The sequence below is a fragment of the Ovis aries genome, chromosome 18 (genome assembly GCF_016772045.2).
Source record: "Ovis aries strain OAR_USU_Benz2616 breed Rambouillet chromosome 18, ARS-UI_Ramb_v3.0, whole genome shotgun sequence".
Taxonomy (NCBI): Eukaryota; Metazoa; Chordata; class Mammalia; order Artiodactyla; family Bovidae; genus Ovis; species Ovis aries.
The window spans coordinates 40,270,542-40,292,044 of record NC_056071.1 but is presented as its reverse complement, the minus strand read 5'-3'; the positions used below and the strand labels follow the sequence as shown (position 1 = coordinate 40,292,044).

Sequence of the window (21,503 nt, the reverse complement as noted above, 5' to 3'; positions counted from 1 at the left end):
AGGATCAGAAATCACAGAATTCACCTAAGTGCAAAACTTAGGAGTATTTAATTTAAAAATGAGTCAGGAAAGTAATCCAGCAAATGGGACAGAGGACTATTCTAAAATACAGATGGGAGTATACTGGGATATTTCAGGCATGAAGCACATTATAATAGCATTCATTGAGCACTGCTACATGTCAAGCATTTGAAACACATAGTTCCAATTTCTATCACTATTACAAGGAAAATATTGTAATTTTTAATTTACAGGTGAGGCCATCAGCTAAGAAAGGGTATGTGATCTATGTTTACTCTCCCTACCTTTAAGGATCATCTCTGCTACCTGGCCATTCAACGTTGGTAGCTCTTCAAGGCTGTGTTAGACAACTGTATTCACTCTCCCTATGTCATTTCATCTACTGCCATGTCTGCTTCACTGTCTCCTAAATATGCATCTCCAACTCAGACCTCTTCTCTGAAGATCTGCATATCTAAATGCCTACTTGACACCTCCACCTGAACTCTAACTTCTACCCCTCAACTCCAAACCTGGCAAATTTCCAATGCTCTATGTAAGGAACTTCCCTGGTGGCTCAGACGGTTAACTGTCTGTCTAGGATGCGGGAGACCTGGGTTCAATCCCTGGGTCAGGAAGATCCCCTGGAGAAGGAAATGGCAATCCACTCCAGTACTACTGCCTGGAAAATCCCATGGACAGAGGAGCCTGGTAGGCTACAGTCCATGGGGTCGCAAGAGTCGGACACAACTGAGCGACTTCACTTCACTTCATGTAAGGAACAGCATTGTCACTGATTAAGCTGCACAAGCTAGAAACCAAGGTGGTATCTTTCCTCTCTCATTCATCGTCTTTACCCTTCCCTCATATATGCAATATATTCACCAAATCCACCCCATTCTATCTGTTGCCACCATTCTCCTTCCCGACTCCAACTATTCAAATCTTTCATCATGATTCACTTAGGCTACTGTAAATGCCTACTGGTCTTCCGTATCACTCAACCCATACTACACACTGAAACCAAGTGATTCCAGATTCACTAACTCTGTTCATTTCAATTTACTCTTAGGCTCAATAACAAAAAGTCCATCAGTACTAAAAAGGTCCGAGTCCAGTCCCCACTCTCAAATCTCTCCTTGTACCATTCTCTCCCATAGATCAGGTATCAGCCAACTATGGCCTAGTGGACCAGTTTACCCTGTTGCCTGTTTTTTGAAAATAGCCATACTCATTTACGTACTGTCCATGGCTGCTTTTGCACTGCAACAGTAAAACTGAGCAGTTATGATATAGGATGTACTACACCTTCAAAGTCTCATATATTTATTATTTAGCTCGTTACAGAAAGTTTGTCAACAACGGTTTTCGATCACTGACTAGTCACAGTGACCTCCGTTAAGAACATGCACATGTTCTATTCATTCAGAATTAAATATTCTTCCATCCACCCAACCACTCCCCTAGTTAAGTTCTATTCATCTATCAGATCTAAAAAATGACAAGTCTCAGGGAAGCCTTTACTTACCCTGTAAACCAGTTTATCCTAATTCAGATTAGCCACATTTCAAGTGTTCAACAGCCTTAGGTAACTCGGAAGGACAGTTCTGAGTTAGAGGTCTGTATATTTGGGAGCTTTCTATTTTACTGGTCAATGTGACTGTCTCTATACCACACTGTGTTAAATACTAAAGTTCTACACAATTTGACAGAATAAGCACATATATCACCACTCCACCTCTGCCTTTCTTCTTCAGAAGTGTCCTAGCTGCTCAATATTTATATTTACTATTTACTCTTCCATATTTGTATTAGAATCTGTGTAAAATTTCTTGAAAAATCTTTTGACACTTTGAGTGAAACAACACAATCTAGAGATGTAGAGCCTGAAGAACAATAACTTCTTTATGACAAGCCACATTCAGGGACAGGAAGGCAACAGCTCCCCGTTTATTTAGATACTTTTTAATGACTTAAAATAATGTTTTATGCTTTTCAACACAGAGGTTTGCACATTATGTTACAATTACTCCCAGGCAGTAGATAATCTGCTATGCTTTTGTAAATGGTGTCTTCTCTAATTATTTTTTCTAGTTATTTATTGCTGATGTATAGAGATGCAACTGACTTGATTACTGATGATATATGGAACTAACTCTGCTCTTTTATTTATAATTTATCTGTGGATCCTATTTGGCTTTTACATAGGCCAATCATATCATTAGCCACTAATGAAAATTTTGTTTCTTTCCAATACTCATGCTTTTATTATTTTTTCCTTATCTTTTTGCTTTAACTAGGATCTCTGTATAATATTGACTGGAAGTGGTGATATTATAAACATTCTATCTTGTTTCTGGGTGAAAAGGGAATTCATTTCCTTCATGAGGATGTTATTTAAAGTGATTTCACTTGTTTGCGTATTTATAGATACCTACTCTCAAGTAAGCTCTCATCTGTTCATAATTTATTTAGTAGCTTTCCACTAAATTAGTAGGAAGCTAATGAAAAAAATTTTATCAAGTAGTTTCTATATATTGTTGACTTTTTTTGTGTGCTTAAATACATCTAACAATCCCAACAAACTGTGGGTCAGTACCCTGTGTTCAAATACATGAATATACCTGCAGTGAATTACATGGATTTTTTAAAAATAAGACGAACAATGATTATATGTAGCCTCACACACCAGTTCAAGTAGGATTTTCCCAAGAACAGGGTAAATCAGATCATGCTGCCAAATTTCTACAAAAATTTTTTATTTTCAGAGGTTATGGATTTCAAAGTTGAAGTTAACGGTCTATAGACTTGCAGTTTAAAATTTTTGCATGTGCACTCATAAGTAAAACGGGACTATAATTTTCCTTTCTTATATTATCATTGACTGGCTCTGGGACTAAGAATAGATAACTTCACAGAGAATGAATGAATTCTCTTACTCTATTTTCTGGATTTGTAGAACATTGGAATGACCTGTTCCTTAAAAAGTCTCCTGTAGAATTACCTGGGCCTGGTATTTTTGTGCTAAGATGTAACTACTACTTCAACTTATTTAACAGTTACAGGATTATTCTAAGCTTTCTTGTCATGGACTTCAACTTTGCTTAACTTCCAAATTTATTGATCTAAATTGTTGACAGTATTTTCTACTATCTTACTAATCTGCTGCTGCTGCTAAGTCACTTCAGTTGTGTCTGACTCTGTGTGACCCCATAGATGGCAGCCCACCAGGCTCCCCCGTCCCTGGGATTCTCCAGGCAACAACACCAGAGTGAGTTGCCATTTCCTTCTCCAATGCATGAAAGTGAAAAGTGAAAGTGAAGTCACTCAATCGTGCCCAACTCTTAGCGACCCCATGGACTGCAGCCCACCAGGCTCCTCTGAACATGGGATTTTCCAGGCAAGAGTACTGCAGTGGGGTACCATTGCTTGCTCCACTTATTAATCTGATCTATCTGTAATTATATTCCCCTTTTCACTCTCAGGGTTTACACCTTCTCTTTTTACCTGATCTTGCCAGATTTTTGTCTATGTTTCTAGTCTTTTCATATAGTAAAACTTTTTAGTTTTGTTGATTTCTCATTTGGTCTCTGTACTCATCACTTCAAAACTGAATATGTACATCAGCCTCCTAGCTAGACTACCTGATGTCAATTTCCTCCTATCTGGAATCTCAAGTATAAAACAATTTTCTTACTGCTTAGGCCCTGCTTAACTAACTGCTTTTGGATTTGAACTAGCTCTTCAGTTTAGCAGACTCATAAGTTTCAGTTCAGTTGCTCAGTTGTATCCAACTCTTTGTGACCCCGAGGACTGCAGCACACCAGGCCTCCCTGCCCATCACCAACTCCCTATAAAGGCAATGATATTGCACAATACCTTCAACTGGGACAGTTTCCTATTGTATCTTAACTTGCCTAGACACAATCTTACACCTCTGTACAAATGACTTCCCCCTCTTAAAGTATCTTTTCTTCTTCCTAAAAACCAATCAAAATACTCAAACCTGGTGATTTACCTTTTTCATGAAGTTTTGTGACCCTAACTCTATACCCCTATGGTGATCTTTCATCTTGTGTTCACTTAATATATGTATCTGACAGTATTATCACAAAATAATGTATATACTTTTTTATTTAATCAATTTACCACATGCCAAGCACTATTTCAGAGAAGGCAATGGCACCCCACTCTAGTACTCTTGCCTGGAAAATCCCATGGACCGAGAAGCCTGGTAGGCTGCAGTTCATGGGGTCGCGAAGAGTCGGACACAACTGAGTGACTTCCCTTTCACTTTTTACTTTCATGCACTGGAGAAGGAAATGGCAACCCATTCCGTGTTCCTGCCTGGAGCCTGGTGGGCTGCCGTCTATGGGGTCACACAGAGTCGGACACGACTGAAGTGACTTAGCAGCAGCAAGCACTATTTTAAATAACTATGAACGTATTTCTCATAGGGAAATATGTTTACTTCCATCTTCCTTGAAAGGAGTATACAGAAGTTACACAGCTAGTAAGCTGATTCAAATCCTAGCAGTCTGGCTTTAGATCATGTGCTCTTAACTATTACACTATGCTTCCCTACAGTGCTCTAGTATTACTCTTCTACCACTGTTCCAAAAACAGGGTACTGTCTTTCAAACTAACATTTAAGCTTTTTTAGGGATGCGCATCTTCAATTCTTTTATATCCTTCAGCAGCTTTTTGTACAGACTTAAGCATTCAGCAGGTTTTTAGTGAATGCTCACTAAACTGAAACAGAAGACAACTTACTCAAGTCCAGCTTACACAATGAAAACAATTTCCAGGCAAACAAAAGCTGCACTAAAATGCTCCAGCTTTTCTGTAATGCTTAAAGGAAAAATACCATGGATAACTATGATATAAATAGTTAGCCCTGGAGACATCCAAGGCACTTCACTGTACACATATAATACAAAGCCCTAAAGTATAACTGCAGCATGAAACTATATAAAGCTGCACTGTAACCTATGTTTATCTTTTTAAGAACAGAGGTTCAAACATTTAAGTGACATTTATGTTTAAGGTTAAACACTGAAGGATTAAAAAATCACTTATAGATCTAAAAGCTTCCAAAATATCAGGTTTTCCAATTCTCTTTAAGTTCAAGTATTGTAACACAATGAATCTAAAATTTAAAGCAATGTTATATAGGCATGTCTTGGAGATAATACAGGTTGAGTTCCAGACCACTGCCTAAAAACAAATATCACAATAAAGTGAATCACACAAATTCTCTGGTTTCCCAGTGCATATAAAAATTACATGTACACTATATGGCAGTCTATTAAGTGTACAACAGTATTATGCCTTAAAAAAAAACAATGTATGTACATCAATTTTAAAATGTAGCTAAAATGTGTTAATCATTATTTGAGCCTTCAGTGAGTTGTAATCTTTCTGCAATAGTAACATCAAAAATCACTGACCACTGTAACAAATACTATAATAATTTTAACATTTAGAATATTTTGAGAATTACCAAAATGTAACACAAAAGCAAGTAAGAAGTAAGAAAATGCTACTGGAAAAATGGTGCTATAAAGCCTTGATCATTGCAGGGTTGTCACAAACCTTTAATTTGTAAAAAATGCAGTATTTGGGAAGCGCAAAAAGCAAAGCGCAAGAAAACAATATATCAAATATGCCAATATATCAAATTAACGTATTTATGTCAACAAATCAAGCTGCAAAACTGCTAAGTCTAAAGGGAAAAACAGACAAATAGGATGCTTACAAACAGAGAAAATGAACAAAAGCATTTTATATCTAAGTTTCTGTAGAAAGAATCTACATATTCACCTAGAATTTTTATGCTGAAGAATACAAAATCAAACTCCCACCCCAAATAAGCTTTTTGCTGTTCAGTTGCCCAGTCATGTCTGACTCTGCGAAATAAATAAGTTAAAGCACAAGTAAATCAAATGAAGTAACAAAAAATAATCAATCCTCACAAAATACTCAGAAAATTAAAAAGAGCTGCCAATTACACTTACTAAATAACAACAGCCTAACTTCTCACTGACGTCAAATCCATTATCTTAAAAAAATAATTTTTTAAAAGTCAAAACAAACATCTTTAGAAACATTATGAACCATAAATTAAACTTACTTTTTTGTCTTCTTTCACTTTGTGGGTTTTCTTCTTCATTTTCTTATCATCTAACTCTTGATCTGAAGTGATTGCAGGATTATCGATACCACCTTTCCAAGTTTCAACAGGAGAAAGAAGTGGATCTTCCTCACTTCCACGATGTCTTCCTTTTCTTTTCGTTTTAGAAGTAGTGAAAGCCTCATCATCACTTGCATCTGAATGTGTTCTTCTGTAATATGACTTGGCTTTACTAAACAGGGTTTTAGATTTATATTTGTATTTTGAAGGCCTCCTTTCTCCATGACTTTTCGAGGTTCTATCAGAAAATCCATTTTCTTCATCTCCTTGGGTGTTATTTACAAATGAGTTTCTAATTTTAATAACGCGATTCTGACTGTCATCTGGGACAACGTATATCTCATCAGAATAGCCCTTCTGTTTGAAAATTGTGTCCATGGGTTCTGAATAGTTATCTGAAGGATCCATATCTTCGGGATGTGCCAAAGGCACCCGAGAAGTCTGTTTTCTTGGATTTTTACCAATACCAGCTTCAATTGTTTTTAAAAGGTTTGGATCCAATTTCTTCACGTTTGTCTTCGGTGCAACTGGTTTAGGTTTAATAGGTGGAGGCACTTTATGGTTGCGTTCATGGTCATGACAATTCGGGGTGCTGTGAATAGGGTATTCATTTCCTTCCAAATCTAATCTATATCTGGATCGGTCACTAGGTGTTGGAAGCAGCTGTACATCATCCCCAATTGGACTATAAGGAGGTGGTGCTTCTGTATCATCATCTGAATCGGGGTAGTTGTTGTAGGGAAAACAGTCTCTGGGAGATGGCAGGAAAACATCTTCACTCTGATGGGTTGATTCCCTTGTACTATCAGATAAATAGGAATTTTCTATCATATTTTTTTTCTCTAGAACATCACTGAAAAACAGTGTAAAGACCTCAGTTTGCCGATGATACTGAGATAAAGAATACAATGCTGTAAATTTAGCAGAGATCTCAGTTGCAATGTGTTCTCCTTCAGTCATTAACTCCTTGATGGCCTCATTTTCAAAAAAGTCTGCTTGGCTATCAGTAACTGCCACCAGTTGTACAGGGATGGTGTCTTGAACCTCTGACAGAAATGCTCGAAGCATTCCCATTGATGCTTTCCGTTTGGCAGAATACACTAGTATATAACCATGAACCAGTTCATCTTTCCTTACTCCAATTGAGGAATGGTATGATAATATTGTGATCTGTATTCGCCTCCTTTTTTCACCAATGATTTTATCAAGCATTAGGGAATTATTCTGTCCAGCTTGGGCAGCACTACAAGAATGAGAATCAAGGAAGGGTGAAAGAATAAGATCCACACTAAATGGATCACCACACATGGCACACATGACAATTCTCAAGTCAGCTTCTGATACATCCTTATTGGTGGGAACTGGGCTCACCACATCTAAATTATGTTTAACAGATTCTAATACTCCTCTTAGAGCTTGCTTTATTTGGGTTTCATTAAATTTACGAGGATATGTACCACCAGGTACGTCTACAAAAGGACATTGTAACTTGTTTGCCAACTGTTGCCCTTGATGCCTGAGAATTGGTAGATTCTTACTAATAGAATCTCTCTGATTAGCCAGAATTAATGTAAATGGAAGGTTGGCCATATACTTATCTTTTCTGATCTGAGAAGCTTCAGTTCTTATTTTTCCAATGAATTCCCCAATAAAATTCAGTGACTCAATGGAATTAAATACACAAAAGCACCCATGTGGTTTAAAGGCAGCAGTCCACAACTGACTTAAAAAGTAAGGCGACTTGGCATCAACAGGCCGAAGATCAAGTTCATAAATTTTTCCATCTAAGGCATACTCATCGTCAGTGGATTGTGTCCTTATCTCATTTGCTAGCTCTTGGGCAAGGCCATCTTTCCCTAAAATGAAAAGGTTAACTTTATCTATATTGGTGCTATCATGATACAACCGTAAGCGACCATGATCCAACTGCAAAAGACTACTGGCAAGTAACTGCTCTACTTTAATGTCTGTACAGTTTTGGCCACTAAGACACGTTTCTTTAGTGGGATGATAAACAAATCCTATATGCTTAAGTAGAAGAGACTCCCTATCCGGTGCAAGTTTCTGTAAAGCTTTATATCTAGGTTCTTCACTCAAAACTGTATGAATTTCACTCATTTTATCTGAACTAGGTGTTGCATTAAGATCTAAATCATAAAAAAGTTCAGAATGTTCAAAAAGCATTTCCTGAAACTCTTCTTTGGCTTTTTCAACTATTTCTCGCTGATGCCTACCATACACCTCTTTGCTATCGGCCTCAGTGATGTATTTGAAGGCTTCATCCTCCATTACAAAGCACATAACTTCCTCCCACGGTTGCCCAGGTGAAATAAACTGAATTTTTTCCAAAGTCTTCTTGAATTTTTCCTTCATTTCTACCCTCCTCTTCTCTGATATTAGATGCTGTACATGGTTCTGATAGACTTTTTCAGCTTCTAAAGTGCTCAGGAGGTCAAACGGGATCCGTCTATCATTAATTTTATCTATATGGTCAGTTTCATCCCAAGGTGTTTTTTCTAGCACCACAAAACATAACTGAAAATCTGCTCTCTTTTCCATTAACTTCAAAGCTTCTGACCAATTCAAATGTTCAATCTCTTCCAGATTTGGCAAAAGAGTGTTAAAAGCTCTCGGTAAAGTATTTATATATTCTTCTCTCCTTTTTCTTATATGTTCCTGTTTAAGCTGTTCTATGTGTTTTGAGAATGTATTTCTAGCCTTTCTTGTTCCCTCTAAGTTGATGTATTCTTCATAATCAGGATGATTTTTCAACTTGTTACTAACAGTTTTCCAAGTTGCATGATAATCTCTCACAGTCTGTACAAGTTTCTCAAACTTATCTGTTGCTGTGACAACAAGTTGTCTCTGTGTTTTATAAGCATCCAGATAGGGAATAATTTTAGGCTTGCCACGAGTTTTATCCAACATTTGTACCAGTGCAGTGAAACATGTCTCAATGTTGACGTTAAATCGTGCTGATGTTTCCACTACAAGAAGGTTCTTTTTGTTTGAAGCAAATGCCTGAACTTCTCTAAGATAATGATCCACACATTCATCACATTTAGTTGCTGCTATTATTACAGGTTTTTTTGATTTTGATAGCTGGACAAAAAGGTTATTCACAAATTTAAGTTGATCATCAAACTTCCTATTGCATCCCTGACTTACGTCAATGCACAATAAAAATCCATCTACATTGAGCTTCCCTTCAGGCATTTGCTTCTGTTCGAAGTCTTGCTCCAAGCCTAGTTGATCAGTGCAAATGTACATTAGTTTTTCTGCTGACTGCAATTTAGAGGCAGCTGCACGCTTTATATATGGTTGCAAATTCGTACTCCGATGAGGCAAGAAAGTCTGGTCATCAATGAACTCAGTTTGTTCGATGACATGAATTTTGCACTCTACTCCATCTTCACCACTTTGCGTTATGTCACCCCAGTACAAAAAATGATCATTGTTTACTACTCGTCCTCCAAAGTCAATGGTGCTAAGCACAGAAGTATGTTCTGGATAATATTCATCAGCTTTTGAGCGTACAAATCTATTGCACAAACAAGACTTTCCAACTCCACAGTTACCTTTGTCTTTTTCAGTCCCAGAGAGTCCAACTACACTGATGGTATAGGACGGGGGGCGAGGCTCTTTGTTTTTTGCCATCATAACTCTCTTGTCATGTCTCTACATTCATAAAGATAACCAGATATACTTCTCATTTTGAAAATAAAATCATCTCAAAATACAGATCCCACATTTCAGAACTACATTTGGTTCTTTGTATTTCCCTCATTTCTGTGCAGAAAGGTCTTCAAGATCATATGGATCATCTTCCTAGAAAGAGAAAAAGGACAAATCTTAGTCATGAATTATACATGCTGAACTATATACACATTAAAGATGTTCATAATAAAGTACCAGACAAGTTAACGATGTCACAGTATTTTAAGAAATCACCAAAGACAGTTTATGATTTACTGTTAAAAGTGCAAGATGACCTCAAAATTTAAGGCAAATCTAACAACTAAAAAAACTAAATACAAATTTTAATGTGATTTTACAAACTTTAAAATGAAACCCTATTAACCAAATATGCATTTTGTTTCTAGTTCTTCCCTTCCCTCAATTTTCCTGTCTTCTCTGTCTGGAGGCTATGTTTGATAATAACTAAAACAAACTAGTTGCCTTAACAACTCTCCACAACTTAAAAAACTATCTGCTTTCTATTACATGGTTCCTCAAACCTTATTCCCTAAAATGGAATTTCATGTGAATTTAGCAAGATCTTAGAATTTTTAAAAGTCTTATGCAATCTATCAAATATTATATAAAAAACCAATTAAATATATTCATATACATAAACAAGAAAATGGAAAAAAAATGAACAGTTAATACAAATCATTACAGTGATTAACTGGATCAACACTTCTCAAACTAAGGACCAATTTTTATTTCATACACACAAGTCAATTTTTAAAAACACAATGAAATTTTTAATCTGAATGAAATCTTTTAAAAAAATGTATGTCCCAATTTCTTATTAGATTCAAGACACAAAAAAATTACTGCCAAACTGTTTCTAAATGTTCTTGATTCCTGCATTTATTTCCTCTCAGAGTATTTACAAAAAGCTCACAGATCATATTTTGAGTAGCACAAAGCTCAAGAGTTTAAAGATTATATATCTGAGACAATCTTTTAGAATTATTTGATATAAAAACAACAACAAATAACCTATAAGACTTGCATGCAATTTAATTCAGGTTATCTGTGTGGAAACAATGAATTAGTCTCTTATAATGGTTTTATTTGGAGACTCTTCACATTCTTTTGATGTTTAACTAAAAGCATTACATAATTTCTACCATACCAAATTTCACAAGGAAAATATCCAGTCATGTACATCAACATATATGAAAAATATCTTCAATCCAGACAAAATAAAAGATCATAAAGACCATGAGGGAAAAACAAATAAAAGGTCAGAAAATAACCACTGTTTGCCCCAAATATGTGGTTTCTCCACTACCCTCAAAATTGCAAGTAAATATCTATTAAGATTATAGTCCACATCTGCTATACTAATGGTAAAAAGAAATTATTCTTGCAATTTAAAATTCTGACTAATATTTCTAATACAATAATATTTTAAAATAAAATCTCAAGACTTATTCTTGTATTCTCTAAGTTTATCCTAGCAACCTCAATGAAATACTAATTTTAAATGTATCAGCCACCAAACACTCAAGCAAAATATTAGGTTCACTTTTGTAATATAATATTGAAGCACCAAAATCAGTAGTAGAAAACCATGAATAAATGGAAATGACTTCAAATTAAATTCCTAACATTTATGAGTTTACAACAGTAAAACCCTAAATCTTTTGAGACATGGTTCCCCCATGTATAAAATGGAGCTGCCTATCTAAACAGATTTAAGAACTAAGTTTTTCTTTGTTAATGTTAAATGCAAAGAAAAAATGCTTAATAAATATTAAGTTCTGTTTTTAAGATTTGATTGTTGGAATCAAGGAAGCTGTTGAAGATTTATAAAAAAAAAAAATGACGTGTTCAGGCTGGTGATTTACCAGTATTTATCTGAGAGCAGTACATACAATAACTAGCAGTGTAAGAAATTAGGGCAGTCCCACTCAATCCTATTAACTCTCTTTTATCAAGTAAAAAAAATTTTAAAATTTAATGTGATCAAACTGAATATTTGCACTGAACATCAAGTTTAACATTCTTTACTTAAACTACAGAAAACAACAATTGGGCTACTTAATGGATATTTCTGAAAACACTGAACTAACTGGATAAAAAAGTTATAAAGAGCAATAAAAAGGGAAATTAGTTTCTGAAAATAGCATAGTGATTCCATAACAAATAGTTAAAAAAAAACAACCTGCAAACAGCAGAATACAAAGTCTATCTTTCTTTCTTACTAGACAGGTGAAAAATTGCAGACGATATCCTTTTAAATGTACACCAAAAGAAAACATAACCAGCGATTACTTTGGGGAATTTTTACATTGAATTCTACAAACACCAGAACTACGCAGAGCTCTTGATTAACTCTGGTGGACAAACATCTATTCTGAAAATTAAGAGCAATTCAAAGCAGTGAAAGACTGTTCCCTGCTTTCCAGTTTAAAACTGGAAACACAAAATTTTCAATAGAGAAGTAACAGTATGTTATATGGACCTGAGTATTGTGGAAAATTTTCAACTACAAATCTAATCCTTATCATAATGGTTATATCTTGGTTAATATTTTTTACAAATACTTATCCAAACACATTAAAAGAATCATTCATGCTCTCCTAAAGCATAAACCTCAGAAGACTGAGATACTTTTCTATCTAAAGTTATCCAGCATAAAAGTCAAAATAAAAACACTACCACAAAATGAATTTTTAAAGTTTCAGAAAGAAAAAGCCCTTAAACGTAAGGTGAATGGAAGCATGAAGTCATCATCCTTTTATCAATCACTGAAAACTAGGCTTTTTATTTAACTGAGAAATAAAACTCTATTGTATTGACAAATTTTCAGTACTAAGGCTTTGACACATCCTAATTAGTGGCAGTCTCTGACTTACAAATATTAAAGTTCAAATTAAAAACAAGGTAGCTTTGTGTGACATGTGTGGTTTAGAGACCAAATTCACAGTAAACTACCACTAAGACACAGTGAAGAACATCCATGTTCCTTCTACTAACAATGTTCTCAGACAGGCTACCTGCTGGCCTTTTGAAGTCAGATCCAGAGTTTTTGTCATGAGTCACCATATAGTGATTATCTGGTGAGAAAATTCACTTATCTAGACGTAGGAAAGAATGCTGGACAAATAAATAGTTGCTATCTCCAACTTTTCACCAGAGCAGTGCCTTCTTTATCTGACTTACAGGTTTACTTAACTCAGAAGCTTTAGTTTAAAAGTATTTTCAGATTTTAAAACAGTTTGAGAAACCCTAGACTAGAAAACTACTGTCATCTTGTCCTAGAAAAGATTTTGTCATGTGAGTGAGTATGGTATAACTACCTCAAGGAAGAAAGCTATACTTTCTGTACAAGTTTATAAGGAAATTTACTTTCAGACACTTGGATAGTTTATGTAATTAATCTACTGGCCCTCACTATTCAAGTCAAAATTGCACTCCATTAACTAACCAAGGTAGTTTTTCTTCTGTACTGAGAAAAAAAGAATGCCTTTTTAAAATTTCCCACTAATAAGCTAATGGCCAATGTCTATAGGCAGGCTGTTAGATTCAATTTGAAAACCCCTTTCAAGTATTTTTTAGTGGTTAATCCTTGACTATGTCGATCTAGACATAGCTTTTCTATTTTTGACATAACTTAATCTTTGTAAAAAAAAATATAGAGAAACCAAGATAAAAAGCAATAATGACCTACTCAAAGTTATAGGGCTGAATCTCTTGATGACCAACCTTTACCTTCTTAAGCATTGTCACTGTTGTTTACTAAGTCATGTCCAACTCTTTTGCAACCCCATGCACTGTAGCTTACCAAGCTCCTCTGTCCATGGGATTTCCCAGGCAAGAATACTGCAGTGGGTTGCCATTTCCTTCCTTCTCCAGGAGATCTTCCTGACCCAGGGATTCAACCATGTCTCTAGCACCGGCAGGCAGGTTCTTTACCACTGAGCCACTAGGGAAGCCCTTCTTAAGCATTAGTGCTACTTGTAATAACCTGCAATGTAATTTCTCCTCCTGCCTTTAAGATTATCCTATAAACTTTCAAGGAAATGTTTAGAATAAGTATCTGTACAGAAATTAATGACAATGTATAATCTTAAAGTTGGACACCTGTGCTGACATGAAGCTATCTCTACAACTAAGTTTTGAAATGTTTTAAGTCATTCAAACACAACACGATCCTTTTAATGGAGTTTTAATAACATGAGGTGGCTTTCTGCAAAAATAAAAAAATTCTTTTTTAAAGTTCTATAAGGAATCTAGCCAACTGAAAGATTCTTAGTAATTCTGGATTTAAACTAAATTTTGTAACTTTTCACAAACCTCTTGCACTCATGAATTAATAAAAAGTTTATTTAAAAAAATATTTTACACTTCCAAGTTACTACATGCTGTCAGGAAATTCCAGCTGGCCTCATCTTCAAAACACATTCAGAAATCACTGCTTTTCACTACCTTTATTGCTGTAAGTCTGATCTCATTCCATTCTCATCTCTGGCTCTTCATTACTCCAAAGGCTTCTCAACTAATTTCTCTGCTTCCACTCCTGCTCCTCTTCCTCAGTCTGTTCACAGAGCAGCAAGACTATTTCTTTTAGAACATACATCAGACCCTCCCTTTCTTGAGGTTAAAACTCTCCTGTGGCTCCAAAGAAAGTAAAAGTGAAGTTTTTTCAATGGCTTACTACAAGATCTACCTTCTCTAACCATATCTTATTCTCTGACCTATTCCCATTTTATTCTCCTCATTCCTCATTCTATTCCAGTCATAGTGAAGAATCCTGAACAAGCTAAACATGTTCCTACTTTTGCCCTTACTTTCCCTATCAATCTCCAAATTCCCCTTTGCTTATCCTAATTTACAACTTTATTATTTGTCATTAACTCTATCCCTCTCCCCTCCCCATTCTAGGTTTAAAAAAGATGTACAAATGCACAAATCTGTTCATTCCATCATCATATTCCAAGAGCCCCAAATAGTCCTTCCCACATAGTAGCTATTCAATAAATGTACGAAGCCTAATAAATACTACAATCAAATGTTCTTAATTCCCTGGTTAAAAAAAAATAAAAAGTAAAGCATGTTAGGCCTACTAAATAAGTGCTACAATTTATTAACCTAAAAGATATCATAAAGCTATTTATGGAGGAAATATACATATATTCAAGGTTCCCAAAATTTTGTCAAAATTTAAGCTATCAGAATAAAAACTATGGTCTATCATAATGTACAGGTATACCTTGGAGATACTGCATGTTTGGTTGCAGACACCACAAAAAAGCAAATACACAATAAAGTGAGTCACACAAATTTTTTGGTTTCTCAATGCATATGAAAGTTTACACTATACTGTAGTTTATTAACTGTGCTTCCATTATGTCTGTATGTACATATCTTAATCAAAAAATAACACTGTTGGAAAAATGGCATCTATACACTTGGTCTACACAAGGTTGCCAAAAACTTTCAATGTGCAAACCCTCAGGATCTGCAAAGCACAATAAAACAAAGTATGCCTGTATTCAGTCAGAATAATCACCTAATTTTTATTTTTGACACTAACATTTTTTAAATCACAAACATTTACTACAGAAAAGTACATTTCAAAGGCCTAATTACACAGAAGCAGCTTTGTAATTACATTCTTTTTTTCTAATTAAAAAAATGTATTTATTTTGGCTACGCTGAGTCTTTGATGCTTCACAGGTTTTTCTCTAGTCACAGAGAGTAGGGGCAATCCTCCAATTTTTGTGTGCAGGCTTCTTGTTACAGCGGTTTCCTTTGTTGCGGAGCACAGGCTCTAAGGCACACAAAGTTTCAGTAGTCACAGCTCCTGGGCTCTAGAACACAGGTTTAACAGTAGTGGCACCCAGGCTTCGCTGCTCTGCACCATGTGGGATCTTCCCAGACCAGAGAGGATTCTTTACCACTGAGTCACCAGGGAAGCCCTGCTCCATCTTTTTTTAGGTCAAATAAAGAAAATATCCCTTAAGTAAACAAATATTCAAGACAGAAGACAGATTCAAGCCCAAAGATGATCATATATTCCACAATCTTAGATAAACTTACCTAGAAAAGTTTTAGAGTAAAAATATCAACTGTATACTAAAAGATGAATGCGGCATAATATTGCCTATTTCATAATATACTTTTCTTAAGTATATCTCAATACAAACTTACGCTATAAAAATTAGAAGAGAAAATGAGAAAGCCATTTTAACATATAAAAGAGAGTTAAGTAAACAACGTTAATGCCTATAGGAGAGTCAATCATATTCCGTATTTTCTTTAAGGTGAAAGCATACAACCTTAAGGTTGAAAGGAATGCTAAAGTCATATTCCCATAAATTAGCTTTCGTGGAAGCGTATCTTGGTAGGATCCAGGATAAAGCGTTAGGATGGAGATTTTTTATTTTTTAACCACATTTCCAGCACTCAGATCAGCGCCTGACATACATGGAAGATCAAGTATTTGATGACTAGATGAATCAATCTTCAAACTCAGATCCTGGAAAATCTTGAAGTCACATTCAGAGTCACAATTAACAAAAATCACATACTATTTATTATGGATCCATAAGGTACAGCATTGCAGAATATTCTAATATAAAAAGTCCAGTTCTCCCTCCAAGACCTTTAGTCTGCTCATTAATAGAAATAATGGGTTTATAAACATTAAGCCTGAAGGGTACTTCAGAAGGGTCTCAGTATGCAGCAGTCTGGGATCTCTCCAAACTCTACTCAGCAAAGGTAATTCTGCTTTTTACCCATTTTTATCTTTTGATATTTCAAGTATTTATTGTTTGAAAAAGTTTCACTGTAGAACATAATGGTGTAAACTATTCCCAAACAGATTTACTGCCAATCCTATTTTTAAGCCACATTTTCCTCTAACAACATGTCTCTGAGAATATGGTATCAAAGTTATTCTCAGCCCTTCCTAGTCCATTTCTTTACTCTGCGGTGAAAACAGAAGACTCATGGGTCACCTCATTTACATCTACCTATGTAAACAACCCATTAAATATATACTGTACTTAGCTACTATTTGCTTAGCTTTATGGCAGAAGTTTAGATAGGGTGGTCAGGGAGGGTGGTCTGACTAAGCCAGGGAGCTATGAATATACTCCCTTCCAGGGTCCAAGTTCTTTTTTCTCACTTTGGAGAATGGAGACATGAGGGGAAGGGCATAATTTGCCATTCATTATTGTGATGCTACACAGAAGGGAAAACAAACTACAATTTTTTACTTCTAGGAACATTAAGTGGTCAAATAAAAATCTCAAAAAAGGGTATAGACTAAAAAGGAGGTATGGATTTTTTTTAAAAAGGCTGAAAATCACTGCCCACTCTTTAACAAGTACTACAGATGGGGAGACATAGGCAATGTGATACACTAAAAGACTGATAAATGTAATGAGAACTCAAAGAAATGAAAGATCAGTACAAATTAGAATAGGTCAGGGCTTTGAAAACTTTTTCTGTGAAAGGTCAAACAATAAATACTACAAGCCACAGATAATATTTACACAAATGATCATTATAGACAATGAAATCAGAATTCCATGTAATTTTCACATATTACAAAATATTATTCAAAATTGTTTCCCCAACCATTTCAAAATGTAAAAAGCAATTAAACAAAAACAAGCAGCAGACTGGACTGTGCTCACAGACTATAGTCTGCAGACTCCTGCAATAGATTTAAGGATTTGAGTAAACTCTGAAAAAGACACTGGCTTTGGATTTTAAAAAGTCCTTCCTGGTATGTGATTAGTGTGGAGTGGCTGAATACAGTTGCCCTGTTAGAAAGTAGAAACTTACCTATTTCTGAAGATATGTCTATGGAAGGTCTTCAAGGGCAAATAGGAGTTAGACCTTGTAGTGAGCAATAAGAAACCATTCTAAATTAGAAGTGAAATACAAAATTGGATTTGGAGGGGCACAGTGCCTAAGAGATGGGCAAACACTAGAGGCTCGAAAGCACCTGAACTATCACAGAACTGAAAAGAGCCATTCAAGACAAAGACTTTGGTGACTGGCTACTAGATAAAGGAAATAAAAGACAAATGAGTCAAGTTTCTTAAAGAAAAACTAATCAGTCTCAGCAACAGATGGTGCTAACACTTGAGTTTCAGGTGATAGTATTACCAACACAAGTGAAAACACAGAAATGAAATGAGGTAAAGTCAAGATTAGTAATATCAACTTCAAGATCACAAACTTGAGAAAATAATTTAAGAGACCATTTGATGTGATACCCTTTGTAACAAGCACTCCAAGAGTTATAAACTTAGACAGTAAAGTAGAAATCTGGATCTTTGTCTGTCCTTCCCTTTAACAGTCAACCAAAACAAAAATAAAGAAGAAAATAAAGAGAGATATTATCTTGGTTCTAAAAAGGCAAGTATAGAAAGAAATATAAAATGCTGGATCACAATACTGAATAGGAAGAAAATGAACAAACTGTATACCCTATTAGAAGGCAAAGAATCAGTTTTCCAAGGCTGTTTGACAATGCCAAATATAGTTAACAAAGATAGGAATGCAGAGATAATTTATTTCCCCATTATTCCTTCTATTAATCTTGTGTTAATATTTTCCCCCAAATCCTTCAATTTGCCTTACAATGTACAAACTGAGTTTGCACATTTTTACCTTATATTCCTCCCCCACCCCACCCCCAGCCCCAGTTAATTTATCCACACAAGGAGTTATGCTGTGGGTCCACAATGTCATTAACTTAATGTCTTTTTTTTCTCACTTATCCCAATCCTGCAACTTCAAAACGATATCTCCTTTATCTAAATTTCTTTACACCGATTTTTAAATCAATATGTTCTACTTTGTATACGGCTCCTCTACTGTGTTAACTGGCATTTATTCCTAAATTGTCAAGCACCAAAGCTCCACACCAAAGCTGTAAGCTCTGTTAAGAGAGCAACATTTCCTGTATCACTCTAATGCCTAGGTGCACAATAAAATATTGGTCAGGGATAATAAAAAAACTAAATCTAACATGAAGCTAGCAAAATGAAAATTCATTTTTCCATTTACTCTTCGTGATGAAAAGCTTGAAAATCTAACCAAATGGAAACATACTAGTCATTATTTTAATCCAAAAATTACAGTTATGCATAACTTTTCCCCAATAGTTTTAAGGAGTAAAATACAGACATGACCAAATATTAACAACCTATTTTATCTGACTGCAAATCTAAGGAATTGTGGACAATCTCCAAAATACAGAGAAAACAAAACAAAAACTTTTTGTCTCTCTTACTTTCAAAGTTCTACTTGCAGTCAAAACATTCAAATTCAAATGCTTCTTCTGTAAAGGTTTCCCAAAGAGGCTGATAGAAACAGTGGTTCTCTTTTCCATATTTCTTAGTACTTGTAACCATCAATATTTATTACCGTAAAGTTACTACTGCTTCAACTATAGCTTGAGCTACATTATTTCTAACTTATCTTGGTACCCCTAAGGCCAGGCACATAAGTGCCGAATGAAGTTAATCTGAATTAATGAATACAAACTGGACGCTTTCAAACAAATTTTAATACAGATGATTTCTTTTTTCAAAGGAATCCTTGTATTTAGGAAGAATACTTTTAATAGACAAAAATAAAAGCTGCCCTGGTTTCTAAGGGTGAGATATCAGAGGAAGTCTCAAGGCATCCAGCAAAAATCCATAAGGGATCCAAGGAACAGAATTTGAAAACCAATTAAAGTTCATACCTAAAATTCTAAGCAGTGAACTAGTATTTTTCTTTGTTTTCCTAGTTTGAGAAAATTATCAACAACCTTCACTTAAACAAATAGGAGCTTGATTACTCAAGTCACCAAATAATGGAACACTTTACAAACTTTCTTCACAGTTCTTTGCAAAACCAAACTCCCATGGTGTACCCCAAATGTATTTTACAAACATCCTTTAGAAACACAAATGTTACTAAAATGGAACACCATACAACACTTCTTGAGTCAACTATATTATCTGCATACTTTCTGGGTATGCAAAGAAAAAATCAGTCCAAACAAATTTCAAAAATAATATTTATGGAAACTTAATTGTGACAAAACATTCTGCAGCTACTAAGAAAATCCCGATTATGCCATTTCATGTTTAAGAACTGAATACTAAAAGCAACACCTGTGATAAGTACCATTAATGATGAAAAAGTAAAAGTTTAGTACAGTTTTCCTGAGAAATGACTTTTTCCTCAATGTAAAAGTGAGTTACAAAATATTATTCTAATCTGTACCACAACTTTAATTCCAAAAAAAGAATGCAGATACAATATTTTATTCCTTAAAAAATCTGAACTTTCAAGGTCGAAATAATTTTCTCCAAGAGTTAAGTGTACAGATTAAATCAGCCTTTCAAACAGAAAAAGAGAGGGGTGGGGTCCTGGTTTCAAAACATTTAGGATAAGTACTATGTGACAGAATTAAGACCTTACTTGCAATACAATTTCTAAAGTGCTAAAGTAATTTAAATGTGGGGGAGGAGTGCTAAAAAACTGATAAAGATACCAGAATTCTGTGACAATTCTTTCTTGGATATCCAAGTGTAACACACCCCATTCCCCAATGCTCTTATAATTAATGTACAAAGAATGGTAAAATGCTGAAGTGGGTTAAAAAAAATGTAGCCTACACATGACAACAAAATCGATTGTTATCTAGTCAACTGAACTGCTCTAATTTCTGCTTTAAGTCAATTAGATCAGTAGTGCTATTTCTTGAAAGTTAAATGCACAGATATACCCAGATTTTCAGTCATGTATGTTTAATCACATGCTCCAAGGCCTATGCAAGTTTTTGGTAATCTGCATTTACCAGTGTCTTCCTCTGATGGACTATAGATACAAGAAACGTGGGTCAATTTCAAAGAACAGATGAAAGAGCCAAAAATGAAAAAGCAATTTAAAATGGAAGCGAAACCTTAATCTGAAAACTCCCTAGTAGGTTACCGGTATGGTCAGTACGTCTATTTAAGAATACGAAAAAATAGTTTCATCACATTAAAAATAAACCGGAATTGACAGTACTTCCAAACACATTTTATTAACATATTTTCCTCAACCAAATACTTTTCTGAAGCGTTGAATCCAGATCAAATTTTTGTTAAAAGAACCATCTTAAGTGCAGATTTAGAGAAATAGTCCCTGAAATGAATGAGAACATCAATGGAAATAAACACTTATTAATATATTCAAACTGAATACTGGTTTTGGAATTTAAGTGGAGTCGGCAAACCCCGCCCTCCCAACACCTGTAGAAGACTGCATAAGATCAGTAAACATAGCGACGCATTTCACTGTTTCATACCTGAACACTTTAAAAGAAAATGATGCCGTTTCCTACCAATTACAAATGCAAAAGCAAATTACCGATGGAAATTTAAACTTAAAAACGCGCGTACACACCATCTGTATGCCTCTTTTGGTCTATACTTAAAACATTCGAATTCCATATATTAAACGTGGGCCCAAACTGGATTTCTATCATATTGTAAAAGCATAACCATCTTCCTTACAACTTTCTCGGAATTTTACTAAAAGTCCTGATAGTTTGCCTAGACGTCCGAGCACC

The 21,503-nt window shown here is 35.1% G+C and overlaps 1 protein-coding gene across 7 annotated transcripts in view; it reads right to left on the bottom strand.

Annotated features, from left to right (window-relative positions):
• Nucleotides 1-21,503, bottom strand: part of ARHGAP5 (Rho GTPase activating protein 5) — a 74,985-nt gene that overhangs the window by 51,388 nt on the left and 2,094 nt on the right. For all 7 annotated transcript variants that reach the window (XM_060401788.1, XM_060401789.1, XM_060401790.1 and 4 more), the window contains exon 2: nucleotides 6,134-10,021. In XM_060401788.1, the coding sequence (XP_060257771.1) occupies nucleotides 6,134-9,853 (3,720 nt within the window). In that variant the 5' untranslated portion in view covers nucleotides 9,854-10,021. The remainder of the gene's footprint in view (nucleotides 1-6,133; nucleotides 10,022-21,503) is intronic.